The sequence below is a fragment of the Mustelus asterias genome, chromosome 2 (genome assembly GCF_964213995.1).
Source record: "Mustelus asterias chromosome 2, sMusAst1.hap1.1, whole genome shotgun sequence".
NCBI lineage: Eukaryota > Metazoa > Chordata > Chondrichthyes > Carcharhiniformes > Triakidae > Mustelus > Mustelus asterias.
This window is the reverse complement of record NC_135802.1, coordinates 152,609,960-152,627,721: the sequence shown is the minus strand read 5'-3', so window position 1 is coordinate 152,627,721 and position 17,762 is coordinate 152,609,960. Positions and strand designations below refer to the sequence as shown.

Genomic DNA, 17,762 nt, shown 5'->3' with positions numbered 1-17,762 from the left:
GCCTGGCTTCAGAAGAGGAAGCAGCCTCACTAATAGCTCTTCCTGACATGCTCCATTAATTGCTAAACTGGGTATCAATCATCAATTAACTCTGGCCGTTATAGGCACAGATGCGCATGGTTAGTCTCAGGCTTTCGCTGAAAATGATAGCCCTTGGAGGCACCACAATCTCTCGTCTCAGGCTTCTTAGAGGGATGCAGGCCTCGACAGTAGTCATTGTTGAAGGCACCTCATGAGCAAAAAAAGTACGTTTCTTGCAAGCAATGTCTTTCACGTTACAATTTTAATTTCAGGTGGGGGAAATAAGCAAGACATCAGGGCCAGAATTCTCCGACCTCACCTGCGGCTGGGATTCTCCAATCCCGCTGCTGTGAAGGGAGGTTTGGCTGAGCACCAAATTTTCCGTTGTCGCTGGCAGCAGTAGTGGGGCATGCGAGATCGGGGAATTCCAGCTCAGGTGAATGGTTTTTTAAAATTATTTGGAGAAACTTCACTGGCTTCCTTTTTTATTGCAAGCTTTTGTTAGCTGCAGTTTATTAATCGATTATTTTCACGTGTCCCTGGCAGTGCTTATTAAATTGCCTTACAGTTTTTTAAAAAATAATTCATTCTTGGGTGTGGGCATCACTGACAAGACCAGCATTTGTTGCCCGTAACTATAGTCCTTGGGAAGGTGAGTTGACTTCTTGAATCTCTTCGGATCGTGTGGAGTAAGTGCTCCGTGATGTTGTTAGGTAGAGAGTACTTGAATCTTTGATGATGGAATAACAACGACATCAATCTGAGTCAGAATGATGCACGACTTGGAGGGGAACTTGGAGGTGGTGATGTTCTCATTCCCTTTAATATTGTACCTGCATATAGCTTATATTTCTGCTGCTTATTCCTCCCTACAAAATGCAAACTCTACAGCCCTGTCTTAAATTTCATCTTCCAAGTTTCTGTCCATTTCATCAGTTGATGTTCTCTTGGAGATTGTTACTGTCCACCTCCCTGTTTACTACTTTTCTGAGGTTTTGTGTCATCATTGAACATGTCCTCAGTATAACAAATTCCATGCCATTAATATATCTGAAAAAGAACAATGGTCCCAATAGCAACCCCCAGGATGACACCACAATATAACTCCTTGTATTTTTCTAAAATTCATCTGCAAATTTGTTCCCCATCTCATTCATACTATAGTATTTGGTGACCTATAATATACACAAAGCAGCCTAATAACTTTCCTTCTGTTCCTTATATTCCACTGAATGTCTCTTATTCTCAAGTGTATCATCCCTTTCCTGAGCAGTTAATGACATATTTAATCAGTACTGTCATTGGCCCTTCCTCATTCCTGCTTTATTGTTCCTGAATACATTGTAGCCTGAAATATTAAGTTCCCATTCCCCCCCCCTGTTTGAACCAGGACTCTGTAATGCCATTACTCCACAATCCTATGTGACAATTAGTACCTGCAGCTGCCCAATCTTGTCTATCTCGCTTTGTACATTTACATACATGCACACCAAACTTATCTGAGTTTCCTTCGTATTTCTTTCCTGCCTGACCCCTCCTATTTCTAAACTCCTCTTTGTCATAATCCCAGACCTTGGTGCACCCTCTCTGATGCTTCATCCTGGTTCACCTACCCATATAATTTGGATGAAATGCTGTCCTCACGGCACTAGTTAGCTCTCAAACAAGGACATTGGTCCTAGCCTTATTAAGGTGCACCCCATTCATCTTGTACGTCCATCCTGACCCAGAAGTGGTCCCAATGCCACAGGAAAGTGAAAACCCTCCCTCCTGCACCATTTCACCTGCCATGAATTCATCTGTTTTATCTTCCTCTCCCTAACTTGTCAGAGCCATCGGGAGTAGCAATTTAAAAATTAAAGGAGTGAAAAGGACATTGTACTGAGCCTTATTGGGGCTGCTGAAAGCTTGTTGTTGAAAGCAGGAAGCAAGCCCACTTTGGCAAGCCACGAATCCTGGGGAGGAGGGGGCAGGGAGGGAATCGTTCACATTTGTGCTAGTGGCCAATTAAGTGTCTCCTACCAGAGCTGTTGTCTTGGAGAAGGATGGCACAGGCCACCCACAAAAACCTTCTGGACCAATAAGGGGACTGGCAGGTAATCAGTCTCAACAGCACCACTGCTAGAGTGGTACCAATGCTGAGGTTACAACTATGAGAAGAGGACACCGCAATGACCAAGGCACCCTTGAAGAAGTGAAGAAGGGTAAGAGGGCATTGGGGGACATTAGAGCCAGGCAGGTTTTATTGGCTGGTCGCCCCATGTGGTAGCAGCACCCATCCTCCTCCCCCCCCCGCCCCAATCCCCCGACACACATATACACACACACAAGATTGGGGCAAAATGCTTGCAGAAATAGTTGGCCAATTGAAATCCTGGATGGCTGATCTTCCAGCATACTTTATGATGGTGAGAAGATGTCATGCCCACCCTGACATCTTCCCACACCATTTTGCCAACCTCTTGGTCTCCCAGTCTCTTGCCAAGGGGTAAAACCTATGACAGATAAACCATGTAAAGATGAGTAAACACTTTTTAGTGGACAAACCATTGGAAAATATTCCATAATCATGATTTGTCGGTGAATGAATTGAATTACTTAACTTGTTTTTTGGAAAAGATGTTTGTCTTTTTTTTTTCTTTGCATCTAAAATTTTAAATGTCCTAAATAAGTTTTTAAACATTTTTTTAATTGGTCATTTCACAACAACATAATTAAACCTATCCACTGAGCATGATAATTACCGATGTCTTTCAGACGGAGAAAGATAAGAGAAAGGAGGAAATATGAGAGGCAGCTAGAAGGAGGCTTAGAGAAGGAGAAAGGGAAACAAGGAGAGAAATTTACAGGCCGGGTGTCTTTCTTCATCTTAATCTGCATTCTTTTAGAAAGACAAATGAATTGAATTTTGCAAACAAACCAAATCTTAACTTATCACCTTGTTCAGTTAGGAAACGAGAGTGATTTAACTGCGCCAAGTATTGGTTCAGTTTCTATTCGTAGCTGTCTTGCCGCTGAACCAGAAGTTTCAAGTCTCATTCCAGAACTGGACCACAAGAATTAAGGCTTGCATACTCAGTTGTGTCTTTGCTTTTGAACAAAATGTATCTGTATAACTTTTGTTACTTTTGAAAGATATGAAGATAGTGAGCGAGAGGCTGAGGCTTTATTGGCGGCGGCAGCAGAACCGGAGGAGGGAACGTCACAGAACACTGAAGAACACGAGTTCAAAGATGTGAGCACGGCCAATAAAAGGAGAGTGAGCGAGGAGGATTCACTTAAAGATGACAACAAAAAGAGCAGAGTGGAGGAAAAAGGCCAGAGCCAGGAAAGCACATCTGAACCTGCCTCAAGTCAGGACTGTGCCACCCCCACTGCTGGCCAGGAAGAAAATAACCAGGAAACCAAAGAGGAGAGTCCACACATTGTGATTGGCAAGTTGACATCAACTTCTATCTTGTTGTCAATCCAAAGTGGCGCCAATGCTAAATGCCTGGAACATAAATTTGAATTTAAAAGTCTAATGAGGACCATGAAACCCTTGTCGATTGTTGTAAAAATCCATCTGGTTGACTAATTCACTCCCCCCCCCCCCCCCCCCCCGCCCCCAACCCACCACTCTTCAGCCTCCCAGGGGACTTCCTGACTAACCCAATTCCGTCCCCCCCAAATTCCCAGATTAGAGTCCACTTACCACCAATCAACTCCCTCTTCTCATACAGTATAAAGTTGTTGTTTCCTCTAACATTGGTACCCTTGCGATTGTCCTGATAAGTGCAGGATGAAAAGTTTTAACAAAATGTCCTTTTTACAGCAATACTCAAGCCCCGTATTACCAAATAACTAACAATAATGGCCGTTTATTCAATGAACACACTTGTAGCCCAAAGGCTAAATTGCAGTGTGATGTACATCAAAAAATTCATAAGCAGACTAAGCAATCAACTTAAAAACGTGCAAACCTGTAACAATATCAGATTCTACTAACTTCCCCAAAACTGGCATAAACTGATAGATTTGTAGTGATAGATCTTCCTTCCTAAATAATGGAAATGATGTAATGAGTGGGCTCCTCTGCGATGTGAACCCATGCCCTGACTGGGGAGGCCATTTCCAACCTAGGGAAGACATTGGGAGAGGAGAATGGGGCAGAGGTAGGTCTGTTTTAACAGGTATGTTTTTAACTTTTACATTTTCCTTGTGGGACCAGGAGGAGCTGGAGAGCTCTTCCCATTGGCCTGGTCAGGAAGGTTTAGTCCCACCTCTTCAGCTATGCAATCTTTTGTCTCACCAGAGACCCTTCCAAACCCCTGCCCTGCTATATTCTTCTGTTGAAACCTTTGCTGCTGATCAGCAGCTTTCTGCCACCCAAAATTCCTCCGTCACCCATTTGCCAGCTGACCGTTGCTGCCCTTTTTGGGCAGGGTTTTTTTATAGAGACCTTCCCCTCTGCCCATCTGATTTCTACTCCTGGTTAAAATCAGGGCTAATGTTTTGATCTGGCAATGAATGGAGAAAAGACCACATTTGTTCTTACAGCGCACGTTTTACAATGTGGCTCAGTTGCTGAGTCATTTCCTATGGCCATGTTTTGTCTAATATCGATCAACTGTTTTTCATAAGCGTAAATCCAGAAAGTCTTTGATTTATATCTTTGACTGTTACCATTATGGGTGCAATCTAAGAGCAGTTAATGACAATCTTCCTGTGACCTCTTTCTTTACAATTGATGCACAAGTGCCAAACTGCTTCTGTATTTTATCTTCCTGGTCTAGATGATGGCCCTGCTCCACCTGCTCCATTTGAACATCGCATCGTCTCAACCAACACGGCACAAATTGGCAATTTCTATACAATCCACAAATCGGAAATCCTTGGAGGGTCAGTTCTGTTTAATGTTCATCAGAGAATGACTGACTGTTAAAAATGCATGGAGGGCAACTTTAACCCTGATCCCCCCCCCCCCCCTCGACTCCGTGATGAATGGAAGAGAGTTTTGGGTTGGGAAATGATGTGTGGGCTAATTTGCGAAACCCAATGCCAACCTGCCTGTCTTAACCCAAGCAGGTTTTGGGGGCTTCCAACATATTCTGCAGAGGCAAGTCCATCATCATAAGATGTAAATGAAACTCCCCTCCTGATATTTTGGCAGGCAGATAAATTTAAAATGACCAGCCATTTTACTCAGGACTCAGGGAATTTCCATCTAACGGGCGCAGCTAGTATTCTGCTGGAAGGTGCTTTTCCAGCACTGCTTGTGGGCCTGGAGGAGCAGGAGTGCTTCCTCACCCAGCCCATCAAGCCAATCTTCTGCCACCTTCATCCAACACCTGGCACCATGCTCCTCCAAAACAATTGCTTCCGGTACCCATTTCCTCACAATTACCGGTCCAATTCTAACCAACATGTAATGTTAGCAGTTGTCAAGGATAGATCCTAATGTTCTCCAGTCGCCATCTTCTCCCATAATCTTCCCCACTCACCAGTCAGTCTGTCCTCATCCTGAGCAGGTGCAGAGCAGGAAACAAAGGCAAAGAAGGAAAATAAGGTTCTGTCTCTAAATTAAGCAGGATTTACATGTCCTTGATCTTGTTAGATTTGTCTTGCACTCCTATGTTTCCCTGCAGCAAACTCCTCCCGTCCCCACCACTCTCCAGAAGTGGTGGAGTCGGTTGGCTGAACAGCTGGTTAATGTGCAGAGTGATGCCAACAACATGTGTTCAATTCCCATACTGGCCGAGGTTATTATGAAGGCTTCGCCTCAGGTTAAATCACCACCAGTCAGCCTATGGTCATCTGGGACTATGGCGACTTTAACTTCAGGCATGGTGGCACTGCTGCCTCACAGCGCCAGGGACCTGGGTTCGATTCCAGCCTTGGGTGACTGTCTGTGTGGAGTTTGCACACTCTCCCCGTGTCTACGTGCGTTTCCTCTGGGTCTTCTGGTTTTCCATCACAGTCCAAAGATGTGCAGGTTAAGTGGATTGGCCACGCTAAATTATCCCTTAGTGTCTCAAGATTTGTAGGTTAGGGGGATTAGCAGGGTTATGGGGATAGGGCCTAGATAAGGTGCTCTTTCAGAGAGTTGGTGCAGACTTGATAGGCTAATGGCCTCCTTCTGCACTGTAGGGTTTCTATGATTCTATGAAATATTGGGGCTATTGTCTCTGTGTCAGAGGGATGTTAACAAGAGAACGACTGTGTGGGAATGCAGTGATGGTTTTTCATTTGAGCTGCATTGTTTTGTCACAGTATTGACAATGCATCACCTTCACAGCTGAAAACTCACCAGATCAAAGATCCCAACTTCAATGAAAACTGTGCTTTTCAAATATCTGGGGAGACTGTCTGTGGGTGGATAAAATCCCTCATTACAAGTATAGTTATATCAGCAGTTTGTAATGATCCCATGTGATTGTCGTGTATATTAATTAATTCATCGATTAAATTAATAAAATATAACAATGGTGCACAATGAAATGGTCTTTTGGTATTGCAATTCTATTTATGAAATTGGTTAGGTAGAAATGTTTTCTTCAACAATTACTACCTAAACCCAGGTGAATTCATACTTTGCCATCATTTTTGCAGTCATGTTCATAGAATCATGGAATCCCTACAATGCAGAATGAGACCATTCGGCCCATCGAGCCTGCACTGACAGGCCAGGCCCTATTCCCCCATAACTCCACATATTTATCCTGTTAGTCCCCCTGACTCTAAGGGACAATTTTGCATGGCAAACCCACACATCTTTGGAGCGTGGGAGGAAACCAGAGTACCCGGAGGAAACCCACGCAGACACGGGAAGAATGTGCAAACTCCACACAGACAGTGAACCAAGGCTGGAATTGAACCCAGGTTCCTGGTGCTGTGAGGCAGCAGTGTCACCCGTTGTTAATACTAATGTAATTAGCACCCTTCTCTCCTGCAGTATAAATTGTTGTGGTGTTTTGAAATTTTGCATTCCTGCATTTGTCCTGAGACGAAATGTTTGGGAAACATGAATCCCTTTTCAGTGATACTAATGTTCATATTGTGGAAATGCTTCTTGAAGTAAAAATGTAGCTATTGCTCGAACTATCATTTCTTAAAATTGTATTTCTGACTTTAATGTTTTGTTACAGAGGACGGTTTGGACAAGTGCACAAATGTGTAGAAAAATCCACAGGTCTTACTTTAGCCGCCAAAATCATTAAAGCCAGAGCAGCAAAGCAGAAGGTATAGTCATTCGGAATAACATTAGTCCTCTGCCAGAGAGATGATGTGATTTTTCTTGTATCATTCTACACATTGTTATTGGTTCACAGGAGGAGGTAAAGAATGAAATCCAAGTGATGAATCAACTTAATCACACAAACCTCATCCAGCTGTACGATGCTTTTGAATCAAAGAATGATATCACCCTGATCATGGAATAGTAAGTGCCAGTGATTTTACTGATGTTAAACATCATTTAAAGTAGCGATTTGTAAAAAGCTTATTCACAAAGGTGTAGTTAAGGATGTGATAGCAGGCTCAATTGTGCGATCATAACATTGACTATATCTGCCTGGGATTGCCAACCCTCCTGGAGTCATTAGGAAGTGAAGACTGATCAGCAGGGCTCTGCTGTGAGTAGGCCAGGAATAAAAATAACATAGGGGTACTTGTGGGCGGCACGGTGGCACACTGGTTAGCACTGCTGCCTCACAGCATCAAGGACTCAGGTTCCCAGCTTGGGTCTCTGTGTGGAGTCTACGCGTTCTCCCCGTGTCTGCGTGGGTTTCCTTCGGGTGCTCTTATGGGAGTTGGGGTCAGCCATTGGCAGGTGAAAGGTATGGGTCTGCTTAATCAAGCATGAGTAAGTATTGCGACCCACTTCTGGGTGCGGTTTGTGGTTAGGGAGGATAAAGATGTTTACTGAACATTGTGTGCTAAAATGTTAAGGACTCTGTACATCTGCGTGTATAGCAATAAATGTGCAAACTAAGGATTGAAAAGATGCTGAATTGTATTGGTTGAAAGTGCACACCAAATTGTAATGCTATTGGTGTTTTAACTTGTGTATATAGGCTGCAGAATGCTATAATTGAGACCCACTGTGTTTGTTCTCTTTGTGCACAAGAAATAAAGGTGTAGTTTTTGAGTACTCACCGTGCATGGTCTGGTTAATTCTCAACATTCTGGTTTCCTCCCACAATCCGAAAGACGTGCTGGTTAGGTGCATTGGCCATGCTAAATTCTCCCTCAGTGTACCCGAACAGGTGCCGGAGTGTGGCGACGCGGGGATTTTCACAGTAACTTCATTGTTCGTTTTCACAGAAACTTCATTGTGTTAATGTAAGCCTGCTTGTGACACTAATAAACAAACTTTAAATTCAGGGGACTGTGCACATTTTAAAATCTTCTTGTACTTCTTAGATATAATTTTAAAAGTTGAAGGTGGGATAAATTGCTGTGTGACAGAAGTTCCAGGTTTAGTGAAGACAAAGGCAATGCTGGGATCTGAAACCCAAACTGAAAATCTCATCAGGTCCGACAGCTTCTGTGGAAAGAGAATAGAGCCAACGTTTCGAGTCAAGGTACCCATATTTGGGTTAAAGTGGCACTGGGCTTTGGGCAAGAAAGGGGCAGCCAACGACATATAATCTGAAATAAATTCCAGGTTATATGGGTGGGCAACAGTGAAAATGGCCCTCAATGTGTCTAACCAGGATTAATCAGTGGAAGGTAGAGGGGTGGCCAATGTAATGAAGTTTTAATTGGATGCTTTTACAGTAGGATCTGATTCTAATCAGCGTCCAGCTGTAGTCATCCCATTCAACGGAATGCAAATCTGAAAGCAATGTGTGTGCGAATTAGTCAAAACCCAGGAATTCCCCATTTTTTTCTGACACTCAATTATCAGAGGAAATGGTTCAAATAAATTGTGCGAGGTTAATTCTGCGCTGATTATTTTTCTTTCTCTCTAGCATCGATGGAGGGGAGCTATTTGACAGGATCATAGACGAAAGCTACAATTTAACCGAAATGGATACCATCCTCTTTGTTAGACAGATTTGCGAGGGACTTCAGTATATGCACCAGAGGTACATCCTTCACCTGGATCTGAAGGTAAAAGCTGTCACCGGGGTTTGTAAAATACAATTATGTCACTTATCTAAAGAAATGAAATTGTGATTCAAACTAAATTGTAAATGCTTAAAGTTACTATTTGAGAGAGATAAATATCTATGTGGGAGATCAGCATTCCTGAGCTGCTTGGAAGGGGAACAAGGGATAAGCTCAAATGCCAGTGCTGGATGATTGAAGAGTACAATCAGGAAAGAGTCAGTGCTGAACTGATGGATAGGACTTCAGCAAACTGTAACAAAGGTGATTAAGATGACAAAATTATGAGAGGCATAGACGGGGTAGATCGTAAGAAGCCTTTCCCCATGGCAGACATGCCTAAGATCAGAGGGCATAGGCTTAAGGTGAGTAAGTGGTTTAGAGGGGATTGGAGGAAAAGGTTTTACACCCAGAGGGTAGTGGAAATATGGAATGCACTCCCTGGGAGGGTGGTAGAGGCAGGTACGCTTGCAACATTTAAGAAGCATCCGGATGAGCGCTTCAATCACCGTAGCAGGCGATGGCCCAAGCGCTGGGATTAGTATAGATTGGTATTTGATAGTCAACATAGACATGTGCCAGAATTCTACCGCCCTGCCCGCCATGGAATCAGAATGGGTGAGGGGCGGACAACGGAAATGTCCATTGACCACGGGCAGGATTTCTGGTCTCCCTCGAGCAAGACCGTAAAATCCCACCCATAGGGTGGGATTTTCTGACCGCGTTCACCATAAAACCGGAAAATCCAGCCCCAGGAATGGACCTTTGCATGGTCTGCCCCCTGCCTGCTACGATTCCCGTGGCGGGAAGGAAGGGAAAACTCTGGTGATGGTGGGCCAAAGGGCCTGTTTCTGTGCTGTATGACTCTAATATCCTTAATCAGAGAGTCATAGATATTAAATAATATAGTGCATTAAGCGACATGGAGCAAATGCGGGTAAATGGTGTTGAGGTACAGATCAGACATGAACTGAATGGCACAAGCTCGAGGAACTGCATATGGTTTACTTCTGTCCCTATGGTTTCATAACAAAAGTAAACTCCAAATCATTACTTCCAGATATGTCAACAGTATGGAACTGGAGAATATAAATAGAATTTAGTGAAAGTTTTAAACATTTTTAAAAATATATTCATGTGGGCATTGCTGGTTAGGCCAACATTTATTCCCCATCTCTGAGTGCCCAGGAGACATTTAAGAGTCTGCCATATTTCTGTGGATCTGGAGTCACATGTAGACCAGGTCAGATAAGGATGACAGATTTCATTCCCTCAAGGACAGTAGTGAACGAGTTGGGTTTTCACAATGATCGACAATGGTTTCATGGTCATCATTAGATTTTCAATTCCAGATTTTTACCTAATTTTTTATTGAATTCAAATTTCACTATCTGCTGTGGTGGGATTCGAACCAGTGTCCCCAGGCTGTTACCCTGGGTCTCTGGATTACTAATGTCCAGTGGCAATACCACTACGCCACCACCTCCATCAGCAAAAGCTTCTTTGCTCATATTGATACATCCATCACGGAACAATGCGTCATTTTGAGTTGAATTGGAATGCAGGATGGTGTGGTTAATTCCGTGGAGGGGTGAGCTCTGATAGGATAGTCAAATACCATTTTTTCCCATCCTTGACTTCTTTGATGTTTAAAATTTTCAGCCTGAGAATATTTTGTGTGTCAACCGGGAAGCTAACCAAGTGAAGATCATCGACTTTGGCTTGGCAAGAAGGTAAATGATTTGCGGATAATAAATTTCATTTTCTCTTCTTTCCAATCTACAAGGGCACATGTCTTTCTGACGGAAATGGCAAAAAGGCGTGTTATAAAAAGTTGTGTTAAGTGGCGCAGATTTCATCCTGAACTCGTTGTAGTTTGTTGATAGTGTGATAAAACATCAGCATTCTCAAATCTGATTTGTTATAACTGCTTCAGAAGAGTTTTTTAAAAAAAGCAAATAGTCCAAAGTGTCAGCGTATGCTTCAGTACTTTTTAAAATTCTAATTGGTTGAACAATACTTGTAGAAAAATCATTCTGAGCACCTCTTTCCCTCTCCCCGCCTGCTCCATTTTAAAATTAAAATTAATAGTCTTGCATGTGAATGGCTAACCTATCCGATGGGGCATCGTCAATAGATCTCTCCGTGGACCTCGTAGAGTACAAGCTCCCTATTAAACGAGTGGAGGCTCACCCAATAGGAGAGGAGCAGTGTGGGGTTTAAAACCAGCTGGCTCCATTCAGGCCGGCAGTCGCAGGACTTTGGGGATGACCTGTACACTGTAGCCGCAGAAGCCATACTTTATGCACATTGTAAACAAAGGGTGTTGGTGATGGAAGACTGGCCTCGGTGGGATTATTACATTGGCGGTGAGGAGTAACATTTGTATTTTTTCCCTCTGGACAACCTTTACTGTCAAGACAAGTAATCCTCCGGGAAGAAAAATCCCTATTTTTGGTAAACTTGAAGCCTACAATGCAAACATAGAAGACTGGGCTCAATATCAGAGTGCATGCATTATTTTTTTCAGGCTAACAATATTGAGGGGGATGAAGAACAGAAAGTAGTCCTGTTGCCAGTATATAGGGTCCTAATCTTCAGTGTCATAACAAGTCTGATCTAACTGGATTCCCATAGCTCCAAAACCTTTACTAAGTTGGTGGACTTGGTTAAGGGCTGTTATGACGCAAAGCCTTCCATAATACTTCAGCGATACGGCTTTAACATGGCAGAGCGAACCCATGTCATCAAATCTGTCACCAAATTTCTGACCAGGCTAGGAGAATTGGCAGAGCACTGTGAATTCAGGGCATCCCTGAATGACATGTTGCAATAAGAAGTCTCACAACACCAGGTTAAAGTCCAACAGGTTTATTTGGAATCATGAGCTTTTAGAGCACTGCTCCTTCCTCAGGCTCCTTCACTCACCTGATGAAGGAGCAGCGCTCCGAAAGCTTGTGATTCCAAATAAACCTGTTGTACTTTAACCTGGTGTTGTGAGATTTCTTACTGTGTCCACCCCTGTCCAATGCTGGCATCGCCATGTCATGACATGTTACAAGGTAGACTGGTCTGTGGAATTAACAACGTGACAAGTTAGATGGCGAGTGTGCGGTCCAGAATAGCACCAACACTGTGGGTTTAATTCCTCTTCTGACTGAGGAGGACCTGTCTCCTCACCCTGCCCCTATGACTGGAAGAAGCCACTGCTACCAAAAACAGCTGTGGATGAAGAAGGCAATGAGCCAAGGATCTGCCCAGAGGCAGGACACACGCAATATGGTCCAGCTGCTGTTTAATATTACATTGAGTTGGCTGGTGTGATTAATTGACGAACCATTATATTTTCCAAGATGGTGTCAAACATTTTTTGTGAGATATCAGCAGACAATAAGGTACAGAGATACCTGGGGGTATATGTGCACAAATCATCGAAGAATGCTGGGTAGATTGAAAAAGTGTGAATAAGACACCAAGGTTCCTGGGCCTTACCAAAAGCAGGGACGCTATGATGAACTTTGCTAAAACACTGGCTCAACCTCAACTTGAGTATGGTGTCCAATTATGGGCACTACACTTTAAAAATGATGTACAGATATTGGAAAGGGTGCATAAGAGGCCTAAAGGAATGGTTCTGGACTGGACTGGACTGTTCTCTTTAGAGAAGAAAAGGTTGAGAGGAGCTTTGATAGAGGTGTTGAAAATCTAGAGGGGTCTGGGCAGAGTAAATAGAGTACCTATTGGTGCAAGGGTCAAGAATCGGAGGACATCAATGTCGGATGAATGGAAAAAGAAGCAGAGGTGGCATGAGTAAAAACCTTTTTACTCAGTGAGTGTTTCGGGTCCGGAATACACTATCTGTGAGATGGTGGAGGCAGATTCAGTCCTGGCTTTCAAAAGAGAATTGGATAATTATCTGAAGAGGAAAGACTTGAAGGGCTACAGGGAAAAGGCAGGGGACCGATATTAGCTGAGTTTGTCTTGCAAAGAGGGTTGCGAGTTTCTGTCATTGATCTTCTTCATGTGACTGAACAGGCCAATGCACGACTTGCAAATCTTTGAGCACATAGAGCAGGATGTCCCATGAGGTTGTGGGGATCCAGAGTGCAAGATGTGCTTCATTGTCTTTCCTTCTCTTTCCACTGTGCCTCATCATTACGATGTTGGGACTCAAAACATGATGGAGCTTGATGGACAAGTTGTTGCCTCTTTAAACGTTTGATGGTGGGCTCTGTTCAGTCATTAATGGCAGTGCTGCCGCAGTTCTGGGAGAGAATCGGAGTGTCTTTGAAGTGTTTTCTCTGTCCCCTCTCAAACGCTGGCCAGTTGAGAAAACAGTACCCGGGGGAGATGGTTTTCGACCATCTGGACATAAGTGTCCAGTCCATCAAAGTGGATTTTGCAGGGGAGTTGCCTGAATGCTTGAATTGTGTGCTGACATTGTTACGTAGAATTTCAATAATGAATGAACTTGGGTGAAAAAGGTAACCTAATTTATGATTGTTCTATTTATTCTATTAGATACAAACCAAGAGAGAAATTAAAAATACATTTTGGCACTCCAGAATTCCTTGCCCCTGAAGTTGTGAATTATGACTTTGTTTCATTTCCTACGGATATGTGGAGCCTTGGTGTTATCACCTATATGCTGTAAGTATAATATAAAAGCATAAAGGATTGTTAGAGGAGAGAAGGAATTTAAATATTTGTGAACTGCGTCTATTTTCTTAGTTCTTGCCCGACTGTATGAAGTTTTTTATTCAGAATCCCCTCTTGTACTGTTACCCCCAAATATCAGAAAGATGCATACGCATGACGGAGGCCATTTGGCCCATCTAACCCACACTCCTGTGGAAATCTACAATTGTATCCTCACAACACAGCACTTATCCATCTCTAGAAATATTCCAGAGTCTGGAACCATTCCAGATATTACTCACTCTTGGTGTGACTAAGAATATCCTGCTATCAGTTCTGAATTTGCCCTTTATCAGTTTCTGTTTCTGTCCCCTTGTCTTGCATTGGAGAGCACAGGTTCGGGTGTAGGGCTGAAGGAAGTATGAGAGGTAGACCGTAGTTTGGCCAGGGCTGGAGGGACTTGTAGGTGAGGGCAGGCATTTAGGGGTCAGTTGACTGGGGGTGGGGAGCCACAGCAGATCACAATGACAGGGGTAAAAGAAGTGTGGGAGAGGATGTAAGCAGTGGACATCTGGAGAAATACGAGTTATGCACACCTGAGCTCAGGATAACAGCATAAAGAACATTGAAAACCTGCGCCTTATAAACACACGTGCTGTTTTGTTCCACGTGATCCCCCTTGATGCCTTTGAAAATGATTTGATATGTACCTTCAGAATTCTGAGGTGCTAGTGCCATCACCTGGTGTTAGTTTTCATCAACAGTCTCAACCACCTTAACTCAAAACTCTCATCAATTGCTCCCTCAATACTTGTCTTCTCAGATACTTCTCATTGTAAGTTAGTGGATATCTGTGCTTAGCAGCTGGTCATAATCATAACCTGCTTGTTCAGTTAATTCATGAATAACTTTCACATGGGAAAAGAAGCCAGACAAACTATTATATAATGGGCCAATATTTGCTACAGCAATGCATCTAAATATCATAGAATCCCTAGAGTACAGAAGAGGCCATTCGGCCCATCGAGTCTGCACCGATTCTCTGACAGAGTATCTTTCTTACCCAAGCCCCCTCCCCTGCACTATCCCTGTAACCCCATACATTTACCATGGCTAATCCAGCTAACCTACACATCTTGGGACACAGAGAGACAATTCAGCATGGCCAATCCACCTAACCTGCACATCTTTGGACTGTGGGAGGAAACCAGAGCACCCGGAGGAAACCCACACAGACACTGGGAGGATGTGCAAACTCCACACTGTCACCCAAGGCCGGAATTGAAGCCGGGTCCCTGGAGCCGTGAGGCAGCAGTGTGCCACCGTGCTGCCCACTTCTCATAGAATGCCCCATTAATTAGACGTGTTGCCTCGCCCTTCAGCTTGGAAGTGTTCTGTCCTGTACGTGGCTGGAAGTGTGAAGCTGCTGGTGGACAGAGGGGCTCCTGGGACCTTGGTGAACAACATCTCTCCTCTTAACCAATGAGATTTAAGGATTTAAAAAAGAACAATGGAGAAGGCGGGTGAACTGGGGTCAAGTCAAATGCAGAAAGAGAAATAAGGAGAGTGAAAGAAACATCAGATTAAGAGAGAAAGAAAAAATGAAATAGAAAAGAAAAATGGTCTGGAACAACTTACTACCTGTGAAAATGAAACTTCGTGGTTTAACAACTCCCTTTATGAACTGGAGAATTTGACTGCCATTATGGGATGGCTAATCTCCTCAATCAAAAGGTAGTTGCACCATTAAGTACTAGCTGTGACTTTCTGAGGCAAGTTTAATAGGTCATTAATAGATGAATACAACAATCTTGATGTAAAGATAGGGAAACACAACTTGTTTATTTACAGGTTAAAACTATACAGAGGCTTGCAGCCTCGTGGCTGCAATCAGCTTCCAAGATGACTCCCGAGTACAGAAGCCCGCGCTTATTCGAGTGATCCCCCACCTTGCTCCCCAAATGGTTCCCCAGGTGATGTGACCCTTACTCTGCAGATTGATTCTTAAAGGGACAATCACCACACTTGTGAAACTCATGGGGAGGTTGAGGATGGGCTGCTTGTCATGGAGCTAAAGATGGAGTGGTGCAAATCATACTGCACCTTTTAACCTGGTGTTGTGAGGCTTCTTACTGTGATTCACAACTCACAGGGCATCCACTCACCACAAGCGGCTGAACAACTTGCACGCTAATAATGGTGAGTGCATCATTATCTGGACAGCAAATTCATGGCCATTATGCCCCTTGGTATCCTCAATTTGTGCACAGAAAAATTAAGTTTATTTATGACAATCCTCAAAGATATTCTGATGAAAGTAGAACTTTGCTGGTGCATGAGAATACATCGAGACAGAATATCTGCAACATTTACTTAAAACTCGTTCTTCACAATGGTGAGAATGCACCCTGTTTGCTTTTTGTGGATTGATTGATTGGGAACATAGAAGAAACATAGAAAAACTACAGCACAAAACAGGCCCTTCGGCCCCACAAGTTGGGCCGAACATATCCCTACCTTTTAGGCCTACCTATAACCCTCCATCCTATTAAGTCCCATGTACTCATCCAGGAGTCTCTTAAAAGACCCTATTGTGTTTGCCTCCACCACCACTGACGGCAGCCGATTCCACTCGCCCACCACCCTCTGTGTGAAAAACTTCCCCCTAACATCTCCCCTGTACCTACCCCGCAGCACCTTAAACCTGTGTCCTCTCGTAGCAGCCATTTCCACCCTGGGAAAAAGCCTCAGAGTCCACCCGATCTATGCCTCTCAACATCTGATATACCTCTATTAGGTCTCCTCTCATCCTACGTCTCTCCAAGGAGAAAAGACCGAACTCCCTCAGCCTATCCTCATAAGGCATGCCACTCAATCCAGGCAACATCCTTGTAAATCTCCTCTGCACCCTTTCAATCTTTTCCACATCCTTCCTGTAATGAGGGAACTGAGCACAGTACTCCAAGTGGGGTCTGACGATGGTCTTACATAGCTGCATCATTATCCCCGGACTCCTAAACTCAATCCCTCGATTGATAAAGGCCAGCACACCATATGCCGCCTTAACCACCTCCTCCACCTGCGGGGCCGATTTTAGAGTCCTATGGACCCGGATCCCAAGGTCCTTCTGATCCTCTACAGTACTAAGAGTCTTTCCCTTTTATATTGTACTCCTTCATCCCATTTGACCTGCCAAAATGGACCACTATGCATTTATCTGGGTTGAAGTCCATCTGCCACTTCTCCGCCCAGTTTTGCATCCTATCTATGTCCCTCTGTAACTTCTTATATCCCTCCAGACTATCCACAACCCCACCAACCTTTGTGTCGTTGGCAAACTTACCAACCCATCCCTCCGCTTCCTCATCCAGGTCATTTATGCAAATGACAAACAGCAAGGGTCCCAGAACAGATCCCTGGGGCACACCACTGGTGACCGACCTCCATTTAGAAAAAGACCCATCTATACCCACTCTCTGCCTCCTTTGGGCCAGCCAGTTCTGGATCCACAGGGCAGCAGCCCCTTGGATCCCATGCCCTCTCACTTTTTCTAGAAGCCTTGCATGGGGGACCTTATCGAACGCCTTGCTAAAATCCATATAAACCACATCTACCGCTTTCCCTTCGTCAATGTGTTTAGTCACATTTTCGAAGAACTCCACTTTAAACTTGCATCTATGAGTTTGCTATAATTAATGAAAAACCCCATGTCTAGTCTTCAAGTGTTACCCAAGAGCTCTTCTGCACTGACATACTCACTTGGTGAGTAATAAAGACCATGTGAGAAATTGTGAGTGGTTAGAACCTTGCTGTTTCTTCCATGACTGCCTCTATTATTTATTCTTCTATCACGGTACACGATTCTGTGTGAATCGCTGTATGATTTATTCCAATTCTTTTTCTTCTCTCTAGTTACCTTTATCAATCTTCCTTGGTTTAAAGTTTGCAGCTGAGTGTGTACTGGGTTAACAAAAAAATATATAATTTCCAAAGTTCCATTCTGTTTGTGC

General features: G+C 43.7%; 1 protein-coding gene across 7 annotated transcripts in view; it reads left to right on the top strand.

The window, feature by feature from the left end:
- The window catches only part of mylk4b (myosin light chain kinase family, member 4b), a 105,934-nt gene that overhangs the window by 68,274 nt on the left and 19,898 nt on the right, over positions 1-17,762 (top strand). For all 7 annotated transcript variants that reach the window (XR_013495546.1, XM_078198584.1, XM_078198573.1 and 4 more), the window contains exons 4-10: positions 3,157-3,455; positions 4,797-4,902; positions 7,149-7,242; positions 7,332-7,441; positions 8,976-9,117; positions 10,777-10,847; positions 13,636-13,764. Coding sequence is in view for 6 of the 7 variants with exons in the window: in XM_078198584.1 (XP_078054710.1) it covers positions 3,157-3,455; positions 4,797-4,902; positions 7,149-7,242; positions 7,332-7,441; positions 8,976-9,117; positions 10,777-10,847; positions 13,636-13,764 (951 nt within the window). In the remaining variant the exon portion in view is untranslated. The remainder of the gene's footprint in view (positions 1-3,156; positions 3,456-4,796; positions 4,903-7,148; positions 7,243-7,331; positions 7,442-8,975; positions 9,118-10,776; positions 10,848-13,635; positions 13,765-17,762) is intronic.